Raw genomic sequence first — 21215 nt, forward strand, 5'->3', positions numbered from 1 at the left:
GTATTGCTTCTGTTAGAACTGGAAATATAGTGGGGCTCTAATATTATGTTCTCCGTGTCGCTCTTAAAGATATCCATTCTCAATTGTTCAAGCAATCTAAGACTAGTGCGTAACCTCCAGGTCACCAGCGGCTCCCAGTCTAATTCGCTTAACATCTGGGTAAAGCTGTCTGCGCGCCTGTTGAAGTTTTTGACGAACAGCGAAGCATTTCTTTGTATTTTATTCAGTTCGCAGATTAAGTCTTTCTGCACTGGATCCCATATGCTTGCTGCATATTCAAGGTGTGGTTGGATGAGTACGAAATAGCACCTTTCTTTAACTTTCTCTTCTGAAACTCTTCCCACAATATGCTTGATGAATCCTAATTTCTTCAGAGTTATGCCACAAATATTCCTCATGAGAGGTTCAAGGTAATCGTTACTCCTAGATACTTCACTTCATCTGTTGCCTTTATGTCAATACCATCCACTGCATAAACATGGTTGAAGTTGGATGAACTCTGCAAAAAAAATGCACCGACATGCATTTGCTCATATTAAGTTCAAGTCCCAACTCTTGGCTCCACAAATAAATGTTGTTTAAATCCGATGATAGAATTTCATAGCCAAACTGATCACTAATTTTGCGATAGATGATAGTGTCATCAGCAAATAAACATATTATACAGCTAATTTGGGAGCAGATGTCATTAACGTATATAATGAACTAATGGAGGCCGTTCACACTTCCTTGAGGAACACCTGATGTTACTTTAACTACGTTAGGAACTACTTTTTTTATGATCATTCACAAAGTCATGTATCAAGTTTACCACTGTTTCGTTTAATCCGCATGACTGTAATTTGTATAAAATTTTGTAGTGAGGTTTCGTGTTGAAAGCTTTCTTAAAATCTAGAAATAATCTGTCAACTTGTCTTTTTGATTCACCAGATTTGAGAATGTCGTGAAGAAAGAGCATGAGCTGTGTTTCGGATGATCTACCTTTTCGGAATCCGTGCTGACAGCCATGAAGGAAGTTACGACTGTCCAAGAAAGTCATGATATTGCTAACAACAATAAGCTTTAATATCGTACCTTGGTGGTTGACTTCGACATCATAACCCTTACGAAATTGCCAAACTCCAGAGGCACTGACAATTTTTCTGATGAAATCCAGTTCTGTTGAAGATTAAACCTTTTCACTTAACTTAAAGTTTGGCTAATCGTTATTCAAGGTCCAACCAAATTTCATTAAAAGCTGCCGAGAAACAAGGTGAGTCGGAGTCAAGGTGATCAGCGCGCCGCGTAAGCAACTTCTCCCGACTCCATTCGACCTGCATGAGGCCATGGATATATGACAATGAATCTGGTGTCATCATCGAGTTGAATCACCATCGACTTGTACGCATACTAGAAATAAGAATCTCCTTTTTTGGATTACCTCGAAATCCAAAATGTGCGCACAGGAGGCTTTTTAAAGGCTAATAAATCATTCGTTTTGCCGAGGCAACAGAAAACGTTAAGTTGGTATAAATCCAGAAAACCTCCCTTTTACCACATATTTGGTAGTTTAAATTTCGGAATTAGTGGTCTTCCGCTGTCCCTTTATTTCACTCATCTTTATTGATGCAATGACGATTTTTTTAGTACCTACTAACGCCTTTTCTTATTAGATTAGAAATGCTATAGTCACCTACATGTCACTTTTACAGAAAAAATTTTAAAATTTCATCGAGACCACTGAGAACACTTAATCAATGAATTTTTTGCTGCATGCAGCACCTTTTAGTTACGTAAAATAATACTTTTTATTCATAAAAAGCCATTTCAATCATTACAGACCCTAAAACCTGAAAAAAATGGCAGGTCCTCATTTAGTGTTTTAAATTTTGTCCCCCCTGAAAAACCTTAAATCAGGATTCTACTGTATTACACTTTTACTGTCTCACAGAGTAAATGCAGGCATTTGATTTTCTAATTGGTAAATAATATCAGCATTGGAGTTCAGAGGTCTATAAAAAGAGCAAACTTGAATACTCCTTTTGTTACATTGTTTAATTGTACCCCATACACTTTCTATTTTGTTGTCAATTATTTCATGGGCAGCACTGTGTAAATGTGATTTAACTGCTATAAAAACTCTGCCACCTGCTCTATTGCATTGATTGCAACTGTAAATTTTATATCCTAAAGGAAAAACTTTGCTGTCGTATATATCTTCTGTAAGCCAGCTCTCTGTCCCCATGACCACGTCTGCGTCCTGTAAAAATATGCCAGATTTCGGCGCGCTTGTTTTTTTTAATGCTATGGCAATTGACTACAACAAGATTAATGTCATATATTTTACTTTGAGTTTCGGATGGCTATTTTCCAAGCTTTTGTGTACTGGGCGAGTGAATTTTACTGGGAGTACTAATAATATTTGACATGTTTTCTTTCTCTGGAGCACGCATTTTGGGAATAATGACACTATTGTCCAGCGTTACCGCTCCTGAGCTTACTTTCTTGTATCTTTCGCATTGTGGATTTCCTCAGAGGATACTTTTAATTAAATCATTGATAATCCCGCTAGATGAACTACCCTCTTGTTTAAAAAATACCTACAGTGCTCAAAAATCCTACGAGTCACCCGTTCCGACGCCTCTTTGGAATAATGCACCCCAGACGAATTAAGGGGAGCCCGGCACGATCTAAGCACCGGCCGAAGATCCACGAACTCTGCCCCAATGCTCACACAGAGTTCCCACAGCCTCTCATTGATCCAGGAAATCCTGTCCCAAACTCAAGGGCCACAGTCCGTCCATAGAACAATGCTGCAGATAGATAGTCGCATATACACCTGTGCCCCTCCGAACGTGTTCGCACCTCCGAGCTTATATCCTTAGAGGAACTTAAGATGTCATTGGCTCATCGTTCGGAGGTATCTTTAGTGCCGACATGGGCCACCCACAGGCTACAGCAGTCTGTGTCCATCAGCACTGCTTTTACACCCGCTGTAGTATGGGGTGCTAATCCCCCCAGTATACACTGTCTATATCTATCACTAGCCTATATCATAGACCATATAAAGTAGAATATGAATAGTACTTTCTAAAATACCTCGGTAGAAAGTGAAAAATGAGTGTCAACCACCTTTTTTGGATTTGGGACCTCTGTGCAAAATGGTCCAAAATCAAAAAAAGCTGGTCAAAAGTGAAATTTTAAAACTATTTCCGAGAATCTTTGGCCGACATTAAAAGAAATGTGAAAGATTGGTTAATAAGTGATATTGTAAACTTGTAATTTCTTTATTTTAATCTGAAATGTACAAAATATTTTAATTATCATAGTTTTGTTTAAAAGCCCCTAAAGTTGAAGTTGAAACTTGTAATATAAATGCTATGCTCTCAATGTGCCACATGTTGTATTGAATAACTGGAACCTTCTGACAAGCCATATGGCTTAGAAGGACCAAGTTTGTATATGCAAATAAAGGCAATAAATAAAAATTCTTGACTATCGTTTTGGACTTTCTAGCTTTTTTTTTATTTGGGACTCCAGTGCCCAGTGACACAGTCTCCCTAGGCTCACATGCAGCGGTGACCTACTTTGCCTCTACCATCTATGAGTACCTATTATAGGTGAAAAGAAAACTTCCATGCAATGTCAAAGCATACACTTCACCCAACGCTTACTCTTTCCTCTCAATTGGAAACATGGACGCAGAAGCGATAAAATATAGCTTGTTTTCCCCAACGTCTGCCATGGTGCTTCATTATCTTCAACATGTTACAGGAAAACCTGAGGCTTCAGTACATTTTGCAATTTCATGGAAATAAAATGGCCGCTGTGATGGCTTGGCGAAACGTTGATGGTTAGACGTCGGGGTAGTAGGGCAGAGCTAACATCTTAGGGGATGGACTGATCGGTGTTGTAATTTCTTCACCCATTCTGTATTTTGGAGAGATTTTCTTGGGAATACATTTTGAAGAAGGCCTGTCAAATATTTCTCAGTTATTTGAACATTATTTTCAATCAAGACCACTATTGTTGATTACTGTGGGGTCTATAACTTTATCTAAACTTAAAATAATTATCTTGTAGCCGAACACTAATTGCATAGAGCTTAAATAATTCAGATAATATTTTAACTTCATCATCATCATAAGTCAACAATCGTGAGATTAGATTGATGCAGTTCCCCATTTTATTTGCTCATCTACTGGCATCCTTTTGGCTTTCATCTGTCATTTGTTAAAATGCCTGTATTTAAAATACCCAGCTTCAACACTTTTGAAGTTTATAATTTGTATCATAATTAAATCTAAGAAGTTTGTATGTTTAAAATACATTTTAAAATCAAAATGCATGCAATGTTTTTGTGTACAACTGAAAAGATGGATTAAGTTTGCCCTGTAGAAACTGACACTCTTTCAAAAGTTACACGAGAGCGGTGAATGCCGAAAAGGAATCATAATGTCCAATAAATTGCCCCTTACTTCTGTAAACCTCATAGAATCTTGAATACTTGCAAACGTGGTTGCGTGTGGATTAATTTGCGAAACATGGTAGCAAGTGGAGCAGTTTGTCCTGTAGAAACTGACGCTCTTCCGAAAGGTACACGAGAGCGGTTAATGCCTACAAGGAATCATAAGGTGCCGTATTAGGTGGAAGCGAGTGCTAAAGAAATAATTTAGCTGAACCCATGATTGAAACATTATTGCTTTTGAAGGGATATGAAGATTTTTTGTAAGTGAGTTTGTAGTGAAATAAATAAATTTATTGCCATAATAATAATAATTTTTATTGTTCCTAGAGATCACCTATGTTCCGGTGACATTGGAAGTCGTACATTCTCCATATCATTTAAGACATTTAACCATGGATAATGGTTTAATAGGTAGCTAAATATAATTGTGTTATTAGAATGTTTGAGTCCTCCATAAAAAAAATAGTTCATATTTAAATTGATTAAACTTTTTTAGCAGGTAAGAATTTTAAACATCATGGTGATGCTGTGGCTATTGTATTTGTATTTTCGATAACAACGTTTTAAAATATGCTATGGGGAATAGAATCGATGTGGGTGTGGTATAGAATCGATTATAGGTCCCTTAAGAACACCAAATCTAATAAAAAATAATTTTCTCAAATCAACGAGATAGTATATTTTCTAGGAGAGAGCGGAGAAGCTGGAACCCTTTCTTTAGGGTCCAATATTCTCGCCACTTTAAGTCCAACCAACCGACTCTGCAGACCAGAGAGCAGAATGCATGTCCACTTCCCGGGTTACCCAGCATCCTCCTCGCAACCTCCACAGCAAGAGTCGAGGCATTTATGAGCAGTTTCCTTCAGAATGTCATTCTTTCACACAAACCCACCCATCCCAAATAACTCTAATTTTCTCGTGTAAACGTGAGACTCGTGTGCTTTTTTACATGTACCAATGAAATAAATGTAATAGATTATGTGCTTCTACCATTGAAATTACAACAAAGCTAGGCAAACAAATTAAAAATATTTCTTGGTTTCATTTATCGATAAATGAGTTAGCAGGTGGAAGCCACCGATTCTTCAATCGCCAAGCAAATCTCATTCAAATATGTATTGCTATTTCAAATGCTCACTCAGTGAGTCTCATCATTGTTCAAATTTCAATCGTAGCTGGCGCCCGAGATGCATGCCAATCGCCGTGCACCAACGAAACACTGTCGGCCTAATTTCCAGGGGCTTCCAAACATCTCTCACACACGAACTCACTCATAAGGCAGGTCTATGGGAAAAATTAGCAATGAATATAAGTTTGAATTAAAGAAAAAATCAGCTATAGAGATTCGGAACGCACATGTAAAATATCATCGCGGACTCTACGCCATTTGTCATTCTTCTGTAGAATTAGAGCGGCGAACTGCGCACTCGAGGTATTGAAATTGAGTTGAGATGTTTCCTTGCAATCTCATTTCCGAAGTGAACTTCTCGATTCATATTGTATCCACGATATTTTCATTCCGACAATCTATAGAAGAATTCAATAAAGAGTACTTGAATGAGGACCAATTCAGATTTAGAAAAAAACAAAGGCACAAGGGAAGCAATACGCAACTAATAGAGAAGAGAATGGAAAATAACAAGTCAACGTTCGTTGCGTTCGTGGACTTAGAGAAGACATTTGACAACGTGGACTGGAACGCAATGCTTGGAATCCTGAAACAAATTGGGGTTCATTACAATGACCGGAGAATCATCCACAGTTTATTCAAAATACAAGATATTAAGTAGCGGTGATAAAATCAGGACCCAGCTGTGAAGAAGCAATAATTAGGAAAGGAGAGAGCTGCGAATTGTCACCAGTAATTTGAAACGTTCACATCGAGAAAGCCATTTTTGAAATACAATAAAAGGCCTCGGGCGTGCCTATCTAAATTAACATGTAAGATCTACCGGAGACAAAACCATCATAGCAGAGACAGAAGGATTTGAAAAAGATCCTGCAGAATGGTTAACATGGGTAGGACAATGGTTAAATATCAGATGAAAATAAGCACAAAGAAAACAAGACATTAGTATGCAGCGGAAGAGAAGAAGTCAAAAGAATAGCATTAAAATAGGGAAGCAAAAAATGGAAGAGATGGATTAATTTTGTTGTTTGGGAAGCAGGATAAGTAGCGATGGGAGAAGCAAGAAATAAATTATCAGCAGAATGTCCGTCAACCACTGCACCACCTTCCTCTCCACTTCCATCTGCAGCGTTTGCGGACCAAAGCAAACAGAGTCCTCCGAATGCCCGATTATACCTACACTACATAGCTATAATTCTTACTATTCTCTACACTATAACCCTATGAGGGATTAGTGTAGAGCACTACTATCCAGAAGACTCTGAAAGCAACGATGCGGGCACCATTCATGTGATCACGTATTCCCTCTCGTGCAGTCCTCTGCCGCTCGCAGCTGAGAGTCAGACCCGACCCAGCCTTCCTTTGATTTGGCGGTCCACCGCAGTGGAGAGAGAGAGAGACATGCATTTCATTCGCACATGCAGAACACCGCTACGAAAGCCCTCTTCCCAACTCTCTCTACGAGAGCCCAACCCATCACAACTCCTTCCACTTAAGTGAGACTAAAAGATCAATTTGCCCGACGTGCAATGCGAAGCAGCACGTCATGCAGCTAGTGCTCGAGAAGTGATATTGAAATTGAGATAAGGAGTAATGGTGTAGCCTCATCCGCGATCGACCCATTTTTACACCCCATATATCGGATCAATTGGCAAATGAATCACAATGAAGCACATAATAATAATAGCCACGCGATCGCTAGACACAGAAATAGAGTTATTTGATTACCACCATGTTGGACTGCAGAGACTGGTGTCGGCTGAGAGGGAGTCGACATGCGACCAATAACCTCCAGCCAGCCTCGATCTTATGGGCAGCAGTTTGAAAACTTAGCGACGATCGCACCTAATAGTAAAGAGTGTCTCATAATACGTTGCTAAAGGCAACACAGAATCATGAGGTAAGCAGCCTTTCCGTAGCTGAAGGTGGACGCCCGGGCAATTAAAACCAACGGCATATTCGGAAGAAAGTTTGGATTTGTACGCTCATCGTGAGACAATTGTCTTCCTTCCTCTTATCAACAAACTCAAGTACAATCAGTCAAGTTTTCGGAGCTGAGGAAAAACAGACATCCGGCTGACCTTTTTTTATTTCCAACATGTTTACCTGTAGGTTTTGCCTAAAAACGGAGCTATATCTCGCAATTAATGCAAATATTGGTCTTTACTTCGCAGGAGAACAGTAAGAATGCTGAATTCATATCTGTAATGCTACGGCATGGAAGAAGCAAACTCATGCTGTGCTTCGGATACCGTGATGAATAACAATGTGTGACAGGAATAAAGAGAAAGCGAGGTTAATTATAATTAATAACTGATTATATTTATTAGTGGCAACGAAAAAATGTCAAAAGATCTCAGAGGTGCGCAAAGGACAATTAGAAGTAGACACGCGTGTGTTCAGCGGAAGGACTCTGAGCGCGTTTTCGTCACGTGCCTCAATACCACGCATTAACGGCAGCGAGCGATACACAGAAACAAACGGATATGGTTGAGAAAACTAATATGGCCGAGACGCCATAACACATGCATTGATAATTATGAGAACGATACTTCTATGCTCATAAAGGTTGGGCTTAGCCACTGAAACATAAAATTTTGAGCCTTATAAATGATGCATTCACTAGACAATTATACATCGATTGCCCCCTCTGATTTAGTTTTTCAACATGAAGTAGCGATAGAGTGGGAAGGCTTTCCTCCATTGAGACCTTAGGTGTGCACGCGCACGCACCGTCAATTAATTATATTTTATTCTCGGATGGTTTGAAAAAAAATTATACGCATTTTGCTCTTTGTTCCGCCCATTTCATAGCGAATGTGTCTTACATCTACCCAACTCAGTATAACTATTCGTTGGCGGATGGTGTAATTACGCACTTAGTTTTTCATACGAAAGAAGCATTTTCGCTCAGCTTTCAGGATGCTAATTCCGTCACCAAAGTATAAATCCTCTGAAACTCCAAGTACATTGGATTTTCAATTGATATCTATCGATATATCGGATGTTTGACTGTCGATTTCCATGATATCAGAGATATAATATCGATAGCTCAATCACTTGTAGGGACATATCATCCACCCCTTCTCGCCCCTGAACTAGCACAACACACCACAAAACTAAAGGCGTGATTGATGAAAGACATGCAAATCGCACACCGGGTATACTCCACATCGCACGGCAAACAAATGAATGAACACACTCCGTCGCCGTTGAGCACGCCTTAATAATTCTGACAGTGCACTATAAATAGAAGTGAGAGGGTTTTGGCCATTTTTCGTGTCGATGTTCGGGGCGACCGCATAAACGCATGAGCACCTACTTGGATGTTTCCTCGCCTTTTCTTGCTGTTCCTCGGATTGTGGTTGTTGTTGCTCGACGGGACGATAGTCTCCTCCGCTCTGCCTGTGACTGCTCTGCTTTGCTCGCCAGCTGCCAACCCTTCCTCCCTCGGCCCGTCTTATTTTAGAGCAGGGCGGTCGGAGAGGGGGAGGCACACGTAATAACAAGCCCCGCTGCGGAGTGGCTGATAGCCTTCCACAATATATAGTCCACAACGGATTCCGGAAAAAAACGCGATGCACGAAAGATTTCATTGAAAAGTGGATTAAAAGAGGTGGTCCCTGTAAAGTATAGGAAATGCCTGATACCCGCTCAAATTTATGGTGGGGTCCAAGATGGCGGCGAAATTAAAAATTCACTTAGTTATATTAAATAATGGAGTCACTTGATGCTCCAAACGTCTTTTCATATGACTTTTGAAGTCAGCAGCCAGAGCAATAAATGACGTTTAAAACATCATTTTATAAGATTTTTGGAAATTTTGCGAATGTTTTAAGTGCCCACCGGCTCTAACTCAACTTTACAGGAAAACGGGACGGGACATAAGAATAATGGTCCCCAAAACTGATCCAGCAAATTACATAGGCTTTTATTTAAATAAAAATCCAGCGTGATAGGACAAATGGTGACCGCAGCGCGTCACGCGAAAGCAATGGTGCAACTGCGAATGAAGACTGTGCGGCGTACGACACTGCGGCCAACACAGAGCGCTCCCCGATTAAACCGCGCCTCTGGTTTGCCTTCCTTCCGGTCATAGCCTCAGAACCCATCCTCAGGTCCAAGAACCCTACTTATAAAGCCGGTGTCCCACCGTCAAAATTGCGTAAAAATTTTTGTACCAAAAGTTTTGATGCAAACACATTTGGTCCAAAAATTTGAATACAACTGGATGGGGTCTCCCACGATGCATCTCATTAGGACCAAAAGATGGAAAACAAACGAAAGACGACATTTATACAAATCTTTAACCTTGTAAAGTGGAGGATTCTGTCTTTTTTAGCAGTCTGAAGTCTGTTAGAAATTGTCTGAGCAGGCCCCTTGAAATTAAAGAGGCGAAAAAAAGAAAAAGGAAAGAGTGTTGGACTTGGCCTTAATTCGGCCTCGATACCTTAAGTAAACATTTTATTCTTTCCAAAACACCCCTCATTGTATCGCGATTTTAATAGATCATTTCCCTCTTGTTAAATATGAACTCATTATTACGGATTCCCTAGTTGATAGTTTCCTTCACCTCTGACCAATTTTTGCTCATTTTTACTTTTAGGATCACACCAGGCGATGAAGTAGACGACAATGAACGCAGAACTAAAGCTTTTAGCATTCCATACAGTACATATGAAAAAACTCAACCGGTTTCGACCTTTTCTGGTCATAACCATGAGGTAAACGATAATGATAATGACCTGAAAAGGTCAAAACCGGCTGGGTTCTTAAAGCATACAGTGTGGAATACAACAAAGTTTATTTTTGTATCTATTATATTAATATTCATCAATTATAATATTCATGCCGACGATAAATAAGTTTAACCAGTGTGTCAGCGCTTGGCAATTCTTTTTTGTCAAAAGCCCAGTGATTGGTTGATTTCATCCAATTGGATGGTAGTTTAGAACCTGTCCTATTCATTTGGACCAAACTGAGCTTGAACATACATGTATGCATGTTCATGAAATTGAGTTTGATAGAAACGATTGGACAAAACGCTAGTCAGATGAAATTCTGACCGTGGCAGACAGTGCGCGTCCTTTGTCGTTATCAACATTAGATGCAAATATTTTGATACAAATTTGACCGTGGGACAATCTCACCCCGTTTACGCTATACGCACGCACCGACCTCGATCGCCAACAGGACGGCTGATCGTAGGCGCTGAGCCGAGCGTGTAACAATTGGATGAACATTTAGAACCTGTCGTATCCATTTGGACCAAACTGAGTTTGGTCCAAACGATAGGACCAAAAGATAGTTGGATGAAATTTTGACCGTGGGAGACGGTGCGCGTCAGCTGTATCAAAATTTTATGCAAATTTGGCCGTGGGACGCCGCACAGTGGGTTGAAATCGAAAAAAGCTGGACAAAACCTCAAAATCGATTTTTTTGAGTGTGGAAATTGAAACTTTGCACAGTCGTCGTCAATACTTTAGTGCTTTTTTTGACGCAAACCGTTTTTCATAGGTAAATTTTTTTAACAAACGAGAATCCTAATAACTGCTTTCCCAAACTTTTTTCGCCTGAGTTTTTCAATGGAAACACTGTAAATAAAGAGCGCTATACTTTAACAAAGGTTGAGGGATCCAAATTTCAGTTATAAAGTTTATTAAAAAGTATTGTCTCTCCATGGCGTCACAACAAAAAATGATGCAACTCTCTGGTTATATTAGCCACTGAATTATGTTTTACTCTTTTCAGCATTTTATCAGGTAACTTAGTATAGTTTACTTCATGCTCCAGTAATTGTTAGAAATTATAATTGCCAGGCACGTTACTTCGGCACTTGCAGTCGCGTTCATGTTCCTCCTTCATTGTTTATTTGTCCACTCGTAGTCAACGTTAGGTCCACTATTCGCAAATCGCATTTGAGGCTCCAATGTAACCAACCGTCAAGATGTGAATTCGATTTCTTTCATAAAATCATTTTAGCAAAAATAATTATCCCATGAGAATTAGTACGTACTAATTTTCATTAGTACTCTTCTCTTTGTATCTACGAAAATAATCAGATAATTTTTAAGTACTTGAATTTTTGTTAATGCCCACGCTACAGCCTTTCATCGATATATCTTCGTTCAATATCGTTATTCATCGTTAATGTGAAACTATTTGCGAAATGAAATCGATAAATAATTTCAAAAATATCACTACAGTGTCGCCGTGGATATATTGAACTTCATTTTTATACTTTAAACTTTTCTCAATCTCATACAATTAATTAAATGCCTCACTGCATATTTTTTTATACTTCACTGATGGCAATTCTGCACGGGAGTAATTACGTGGTAAAGAAAGGGTAAAGGTTACTAAGGTATTTCGGAAGAATATCCACCCAACCCTCGGTCTCATGGCTGCGGATGGCGGCTTTCAGCTGCCGATGAAGGCGTTCCACGAAACCACTTGAGGCCGGGTGGTAAGCCGTCGTCCGCAGGTGAACGCCTACGGAGAGATCTGCCAGTTGCTGGAGGAGCTGGCTCTCGAATTGGCGACCCTGGGGCCGTATTCTGTAACTCCAAACCGATCGGTGCGGCACCGATTCGTCGGGTGCGACGTCACACCGACTCCCGGTAAGAAGTCGTGCGATTCTGTACGAACCCGGTCGGTGCGGCACCGACGAGAGGACGGGAGATCGTCGGTAGCCGTACCGACAGCAAAGAGGTGTCGGTACGGCCACCGACTAGTGGGTTTCATGAATTCCCCGGTGCGCATTGTACGTTTTATTTTGTTTTTACCTCATCACCGAGTAAATAATGAGGTTTTCTCCAATGTTATCTTTTTCTGCCCCTTCGAATACGCCTCTATAATTCACTGTGTCATCATCTATATTAATTACCTTGACAGAAATATAAGATAATGGTTAATAAAAATGAGGTTTGCTAACATATAATGACTTTCTCTCATTTATGTTAACGCACTTTCACTCGCTTGTAATAGGCTTTATTTCTCTCTATCATCATTTTTTTGCTCCTTTGACATAAAAAAGATATTTTTGATTAAATATGAGTTTTGCCGCAATGTTATCACTTTATATCACTCTGAATAGGCGACTGTTATTTCACTCAATCATCAATTTGGCGTTTCTCTCGGCATAGAAATAAGATCTTTTTATTTAAGTATGAAGTTTGCCACAACGGTATCAGTTTCTTTCATTTGTAACGGGCAACTATATTTCATTTCATCGTCAGCCATTGATTCCCTTGACGATAAAAGAAGATATTTGTTAATAAGTATGAGGTTTACCGCAATATTATCATTTTATCTCACTTGGAATGCGCAACTTATACATATGTATTTCACCCAATCACAATTTATTTACTTCCTCGTCATTACACTTCTTTTAATTGCACCCAGCTCCATATTTTTATAACAATTTCCTAACTTGTTCCTCTAATATTACATTTGCATTTGAATCCTACGTTCACGTTCCATGGTATGCTATTTTCGTCTGCTACGGTGCCAATGGCATAACCTTCCGTTGATAACATTTATACGGAACTTACTTAATGACAACTATATTACCAAATCGTGAATAAATAGCATTATACGGAACCAATATTTAAAAAAAGAAACTACGATCTCAAGGATAGTTTCAATAATTCATTCCAGCAACAACAATCTCCATCACATACAAACTTTATTGTGATGTTGTAATATTGTTTCCTTCGATTCTGTAGGTACAGCATTACTACCACACATTATATAAGCATTGTCAACAACTTATCCAATATCGTTTATCTTAATCTAGCAATAAGTCGTAATTTCCGCAAATAAAAAGATTGAGAATGACGACAACAAACTGTGCCAATGAGTCTTCACTTGTTTTTACCCTTCTTTCATTGGTGGAGACACGTCAAACTTCGGATATATTCGGATTTTCCCTGTTTGGGAAGGAAGGGGAACCGTACCGACTGGTTTGAAACCGACGACCTTACAGAATCGCTGAATGTGTCGTCGTCGGTGCGGAATCCGTTGTCGGTACGGTTTGATGTCCAGTCGGTGGGCTTGAAAGGGAAACCGACCGGTGCGGCACCGACGAAATACAGAATACGGCCCCTGGTTGCATCGGAATCCGCAGAGGAGCACGAAGATCACCTCCGCCAGCTGTGCGCCCGATTGTGTAATTACGGGATAGTCATCAACCCATCTAAGTGCCTCTTTGGGCAGCCGGAGGTGGATTTTCTCGGTTATCGTGTGTCTGGCAGAGGTTACACGCCTTTACCGGAAAAGGTTGACGCGATTACGGGTTATGGCTCGCCAGAAACGGTGGAGAATTTAAGAAAATTTCTGGGCACGGTGAAATTTTACCGCCGTTTCATACCAGGCGCGGCTAAATTTCAGGCGCCCTTAAGTGAAGTGCTTCGCGGGGGGCCTAAGGGGAAGGACCGCATTTCGTGGACACCGGAGTTACGGCAAGCGTTTGACGCCTGCAAAGACAGTTTAGCGAATGCAGCCCTCCTCGCACACCCGGACGTGACTCTACCATTGGCCCTTTTCACGGACGCCTCGGATTTTGCAATTGGTGCAGCCCTCCAACAGAAGACCCCTTTAGGTTGGCAACCTCTAGCATTTTTTTCCCGCAGGCTGACCAAGCCGCAGCAAAATTATAGCCCTTATGACGGGGAGCTCTTGGCCATTTACGAATCTGTGCGCCATTTCCTGCACATGGTCAAAGGCCGCGAATACTGTGTGTTCACAGACCACAAGCCCCTCATTTTTGCCTCTCGGCAGAAGAACGATAAAATATCGCCGAGACAGTGCCGTCATCTGACGTACATCGCACAGTTCACCGTGGACTTACGTCATCTATCTGGAAAGGACAATTTAGTGCCCGACGCCCTCTCTCGGATCGAGGAAATCACCGCCGCCGTCAGTCACGATGAACTCACGGTAGCGCAGGAGGGTGACAGCGAACTCGCCGAGCTGCTCCGCTCCAATTCCTCCTCGCTCGTCCTGCGGCAAGTAATACTCCCGCAGAGTGAAGTGGCCCTATACTGTGATGTTTCTACTTCGTAAGCCCGCCCCTTTGCGCCCTCCCAGTTACGCCGACGAGTCTTCCTCTCCCTTCACGGCCTGTCCCATCCGGGGGGAAATGGTCCCGTTACCTGTGGCCCTTGATGAGGAAGGATTGCATTTCTTGGGCAAGAGAGTGCCTCCTCTGTCAGCGCGCGAAGATAACACGCCATGTGCTGTCCCCTATTGGTGCATTCCCCACACCCTCCCACCGCTTCGAGCACGTCCATATGGATATTGTGGGGCCATTACCGCACTCCCGAGGCTGTGGGTTATGATTCCGATGCAACCAGGGGCCGTATTCTGTATTTCGTCGGTGCCGCACCGGTCGGTTTCCCTTTCAAGCCCACCGACTGGACATCAAACCGTACCGACAACGGATTCCGCACCGACGACGACACTTTCAGCGATTCTGTAAGGTCGTCGGTTTCAAACCAGTCGGTACGGTTCCCCTTCCTTCCCAAACAGGGAAAATCCGAATATATCCGAAGTTTGACGTGTCTCCACCAATGAAAGAAGGGTAAAAACAAGTGAAGACTCATTGGCACAGTTTGTTGTCGTCATTCTCAATCTTTTTATTTGCGGAAATTACGACTTATTGCTAGATTAAGATAAACGATATTGGATAAGTTGTTGACAATGCTTATATAATGTGTGGTAGTAATGCTGTACCTACAGAATCGAAGGAAACAATATTACAACATCACAATAAAGTTTGTATGTGATGGAGATTGTTGTTGCTGGAATGAATTATTGAAACTATCCTTGAGATCGTAGTTTCTTTTTTTAAATATTGGTTCCGTATAATGCTATTTATTCACGATTTGGTAATATAGTTGTCATTAAGTAAGTTCCGTATAAATGTTATCAACGGAAGGTTATGCCATTGGCACCGTAGCAGACGAAAATAGCATACCATGGAACGTGAACGTAGGATTCAAATGCAAATGTAATATTAGAGGAACAAGTTAGGAAATTGTTATAAAAATATGGAGCTGGGTGCAATTAAAAGAAGTGTAATGACGAGGAAGTAAATAAATTGTGATTGGGTGAAATACATCCCAGACGGCACAGAACCCTCCGTATCTAATTCGTATGTACATAGTACCCATTGACTAAGGGGATACTGTGCCGCTCCGTCGCTTTTCGTCAATGGATACATACCATTCGCGGCCTGTCGACGAAGCGCGTACGCAGCATGTGAATGTCCGCTACTAAGCACGTACGATTGGATACATAGCGCGCAGGAACACGGCACTCAGGCTAATCTCAATCGATTAGGTCGAAATTAGTTATATCGTAACTCGCACGATCGAAAAATGTATCGAACGCAACACAATCGATAACTACCGACCGTAGCGAGAACCTTGATACGAATGAATTGTAAGTTCTCAATAGGTAAATAACACCATATCATGAATTCTAATTACCATGAAAGACTCACGACCGACAAAGTTTTTGTCGGTTGTGAGTTTTTCATGGTAATTAGAATTCATGATATAGTATTATTTACCCATTGAGAACTTACAAAACTTACTCGGCCACTTAAATAACTCTGCGAAAAATGAGATTCTCACGGCTAATTCACGCACCACCAGCATCCAGCATTGTTAAGTGGCTCGTACTTACTTGGAAACCTTGAGATGTTAATGAGAGTAAATTCTTATTAATTTTGACACTAAATAAGACATCACATAGCCCACGAGCATTAAAAAGCTTACCCTAAAGCCTGACGAAATAAAATTTTTAAATAAAAATTGCCGATGAAACAGGATTGCTGACACATCTGCTATTAGTATGATCGAATTCATCAAAATGCAAGCAAAAATTAACGTATAGTTCAGTCTCAGCTACCTACTAAAACTTACCCATATCAGGCGCTAAAGTATTTGAAAAATTATTTGGTATGAGTAAAAGTCCCTAGGTAACTGCAGTAAATGTATCAACCTATTAAAAATATGAAAGTCCTGCCAAATCACCAGCATAAACACTTGTAAAATAAAACATGTTATCTCTTAGATCACACCTCCGATTTTATACTTACTTTGCATGAAGTCACCACCGCAAGAAATTTTAATGAGGCAGGAAAGAAAAAACCCACAGAAATACAATACATATATTATGTATTTTCTATTGTCAACCACAATAATATTTCCAATTTTCTCTTCTATCCCACATCTAATTTAGCGAAACAATTACTCTTATTCTCTTTCGAATAGAAAATTATTTAAAAGAGGACTGGTCGATACATACAAACTATCGTCAATACTTTCTCCGATGAACGTCCACTATCACTGCACCAACTTGCACAAATCAAATCCACATCCACAAATATGTCACTTCTGCCACAATGTCTGTCTTCTTGGCGACAGGTAACAGTGAAGCAATGGTACCTTCCTCCAATCTGGGCACCTTCCATTCAGCAAGAATTTTCTCCTCGTCTTCTCGTCCAAGGCCACAGATTACTTTCTGATATCACAATGGTGCAATGTGAAGCTCACACACCTAAAATTAATAAATAATAAAATACCATGTAACTTATTAGGTCAAATCATTTCCAATTTTTGGTATTTCTGCATGAGAAATCAAATTACTAGGCTCGTAAATATAGTAAATATTTGTATGCCTGATATTTTTATTGTTTTAAACTATAGCATAAGATAATTTGAAATGATGAAAGCCGACGTGTAATACACCATAGGGCAAGCTAAGAAGCAATATTCGATCCTATAAACTTGGCAGCTTATTCCTAGTTTCTCCTTTAACCACACGTTTACCGAATGAATTAATACAAAAAAGACAACTAAAATGCAAGAATTTTCAAAAGAATTGCTGCTACAATATTTTGAATCACCATTTTTAGTACTGAATAGCCACTTCTGACTTAAAATTACATCCAAATAATTACAGCGAGAAAGAGTACATACCTCACAGTTTTTCGTAGGGGTGAAATGTTTTCTTCTTATCGCCCAAATGCACTTCTTCTTCAACTCAGGATCTTTTGGAGAGCTAAAAACTTGAACCATATGTCCCGGAGTTTCCATTACATCCCGACAATACACACACGAAAGGCATTTCTAACAAAAATATCTCACAAACACGTTTCTGAAGCCCAGTGAATGAAATTAAAGAATAAGGGAAACTTCCACATTACCAGACACTCTATTCTTCACTAACTTAACCACAAAAATCCCTGAAATGTAGTGAGACGTGACGTAAACGACGCGATCTCCAACGGCTTGTGAAGGCATGTGATCTTTCTAGGAGGATAGGGCACGATGGCACCAGATGGCACCACCCGCGAAAGAAAATAGTCCCAGACCGAATACAGTTTTATCGATGAGATACAATTTTATCGATGCATATGAATTTGCCAGTCCTCTTGCATCTTTTTTCGTCATTAAAGGAAATAAAGAAACAAAACCTTCTAAGTAACTTCCTAAGCGCGATTTTTGTATCTTGATTGTCCACCCTCGTATTTAGGTACGAAAACTTCCTGTGCCGTCTGGGATATGTATAAGTTGCGCATTCCAAGTGAGAGAAAATGATAATATTGCGGTAAACCTCATACTTATTAACAAATATCTTCTTTTATCGTCAAGGGAATCAATGGCTGACGATGAAATGAAATATAGTTGCCCGTTACAAATGAAAGAAACTGATACCGTTGTGGCAAACTTCATACTTAAATAAAAAGATCTTATTTCTATGCCGAGAGAAACGCCAAATTGATGATTGAGTGAAATAACAGTCGCCTATTCAGAGTGATATAAAGTGATAACATTGCGGCAAAACTCATATTTAATCAAAAATATCTTTTTTATGTCAAAGGAGCAAAAAAATGATGATAGAGAGAAATAAAGCCTATTACAAGCGAGTGAAAGTGCGGTAACATAAATGAGAGAAAGTCATTATATGTTAGCAAACCTCATTTTTATTAACCATTATCTTATATTTCTGTCAAGGTAATTAATATAGATGATGACACAGTGAATTATAGAGGCGTATTCGAAGGGGCAGAAAAAGATAACATTGGAGAAAACCTCATTATTTACTCGGTGATGAGGTAAAAACAAAATAAAACGTACAATGCGCACCGGGGAATTCATGAAACCCACTAGTCGGTGGCCGTACCGACACCTCTTTGCTGTCGGTACGGCTACCGACGATCTCCCGTCCTCTCGTCGGTGCGGCACCGACCGGGTTCGTACAGAATCGCACGACTTCTTACCGGGAGTCGGTGTGACGTCGCACCCGACGAATCGGTGCCGCACCGATCGGTTTGGAGTTACAGAATACGGCCCGAGGATGTCGTCGATGTAGGGGAGACCGGGGCACGTTGGCTCGATGTTTTTACATTTTAAAATATTTTTTATTCATGCATAGTTAATTTTATGGAACTATTGCTAAATTATAGAACAGTCTTTCTAAATCTGGATGTCAATAAATAAACTTGAATATATGAGTTATAAATAAAAAAAATAAATAAATACTGGGCATATGACAGGTGGGCCAATCTGCCCCTACATCGGGGCAAGTTGGCCCAGCGGCTGGGGCACGTTGGCCCATGTATTTTTTTATAAGCTGAACTAGTATGATTTTAGGAAATCAAAATAAAACTAATAGTAATCAAGAAATATATTTCAGTTTATGTAACCATTTTACTAAAACAACGGGAAAGCTTTAAATTATTAGGATTTCTGGCGTGCTAATACAAACCAGTTGACTTTTGTGACTGTCCAGAAACAAAGGATCAGCGCAATTATTGCTCTTGTGAAATAGTACGCGGATTTCATTGTTCACTCATGTCTAATGAGCACAAAGCTTGCAATTTGGGCACTAAATACATTGTGCTCCACGCTGACCGTCGAAAAAGGCACACTTTAGGCACAGTGAATCTTTATCTTCCTATATCGGACGCGCGTATTTTATTTTTTTAGCTCCAGTTGACATGCGTTACATTGTGATACTATGTTACGTTCAAATAGATGTCTGTCTTCACCACTGCGCTTATATTTTAGTAGCCTCTTTGAATTTAATTGAGTCTTTGTGTCTAATCAGTTCAGACGCAACCCAACGCTCCCATAAAGACGACTAATCGCAGACCCAGCGGAACCTCTGGAGTTGACTATTGATGCAAGCTTACCCTCAAATGTAACTGAAAATAATCCATGTAAGTGAGGAAAGGGTAATCCAGCTTTCGAGCTCAATTTAAATTGTAATCCAATTCTTCCTACTGAAGAGGTAATCAAATCCGTAAGTCCACTCGACTTTTTTCATTTTTCTCGGATAAACTGCTTAAGCACATTTGCATAAACAGTGACGTATATGCTAACCAGATAATGTAAATCTAGCTTTGGAGAAGGAGGAACTTATGACATGATAAATTCAGGTAATATGACATGTAATGATAATGTCATGCTACGATAAATTCCCTAATAAACGTATGTGTTGGTCCAAAAAGGTAACATTAAAACTTAACAAAAGGTACTTCCCCACACTCTTATTGGCAAGCATGCATTGTAACCGATTTTTAACAATATTAAGTCATTTACACCTGAATGACAGCTCAATTGATGATGCAAGTGACCGTCTATTCAAAATTAGGCCATTTTTAACGAAGAAATGCATAGGACGGGGCATGTTGGCCGGGGTGGCCAACGTGCCCCGTCGTCGCTGGGCCAACCTGCCCCATCGCCATGTTTACAATATATTCTATTCGTTACAAAACTCACTGAAGCAATTTAGATTGTATGCCACACAGAAGTTATCCTTAAACTATGAGCTTTAATTATAGTACTCAACTATTAGGCCCAAATTGATCAAAACTTAAATAACACACATTTAACCTGGGAGTAGAATTTTACTGAAACACGCGCAAATACAATTAATCGCTATAACTTGTCAAAAACTGCTCCGCCAGTCATTATGGTGTTGTGGAGAAAGGGGAAGTGATAGAACCTTCTGATAGATTCCTAGCGCGATTCAGTGTCTATTGTATGAATTAACTCGACTGGGCCATCCTGCCCCTATGGCCAACGTGCCCCGGTCTCCCCTACACGAAGCAAAATTCTAACCCCCGGAGGACCTCGTCCATGAAGCGTTGGAATGTTTGGGCGGCATTTCGCAGTCCAAACGTCATGTATGGGAATTCGAACAGGCCGAAAGGTGTTGTGATGGCTGTTTTCGGGATGTCCTCTGGGTTGATGGGGATCTTGTTGCACGCGCGCACCAGGTCAACGGTGGAAAACACGCGGTTTTCGCGGAGGTTGTGGGCAAAGTCTGCAATATGCGGAACTGGGTATGGGTCAGGTATCGTCCGGGCGTTGAGAGCCCGATAATCACCGCAGGGGCTCGACTCATCAGGGCCCCTTCTTCGGGTGGAGGTGGAGGGGGGATGACCAATAGGGTGCCTCGTTTTGCCACTTTTTTTAAGGTTCGAATCGTAATACCCGGCAAAAGTTGCGTACCCGGATGGGTATTACAGATATGATTTTTTTTCAAAATCGTTCAATATCTTCTGTTCGCCATTTTGTCTTGAAATTCCGAAATTTTTAACGAAAAACGTTAAAAATG

The 21215-nt window shown here is 40.4% G+C and overlaps 1 protein-coding gene across 4 annotated transcripts in view; it reads right to left on the bottom strand.

Moving 5' to 3' along the window:
* Positions 1-21215, bottom strand: part of LOC124162447 — a 64611-nt gene that overhangs the window by 6623 nt on the left and 36773 nt on the right. The window contains exon 1 of one of the 4 annotated variants that reach the window (XM_046538988.1): positions 8899-9049. The exons of 1 other annotated variant lie outside the window; for it this stretch is intronic. Coding sequence is in view for 1 of the 3 variants with exons in the window: in XM_046538986.1 (XP_046394942.1) it covers positions 7305-7310 (6 nt within the window). In the remaining 2 variants the exon portion in view is untranslated. Of the gene's footprint in view, positions 1-7304; positions 7825-8898; positions 9050-21215 lie in introns of those variants that run through there. 2 more of the 4 variants (XM_046538987.1, XM_046538986.1) reach the window with 2 other exon arrangements.

This window comes from Ischnura elegans, chromosome 7 (genome assembly GCF_921293095.1).
Source record: "Ischnura elegans chromosome 7, ioIscEleg1.1, whole genome shotgun sequence".
Classification (NCBI taxonomy): domain Eukaryota; kingdom Metazoa; phylum Arthropoda; class Insecta; order Odonata; family Coenagrionidae; genus Ischnura; species Ischnura elegans.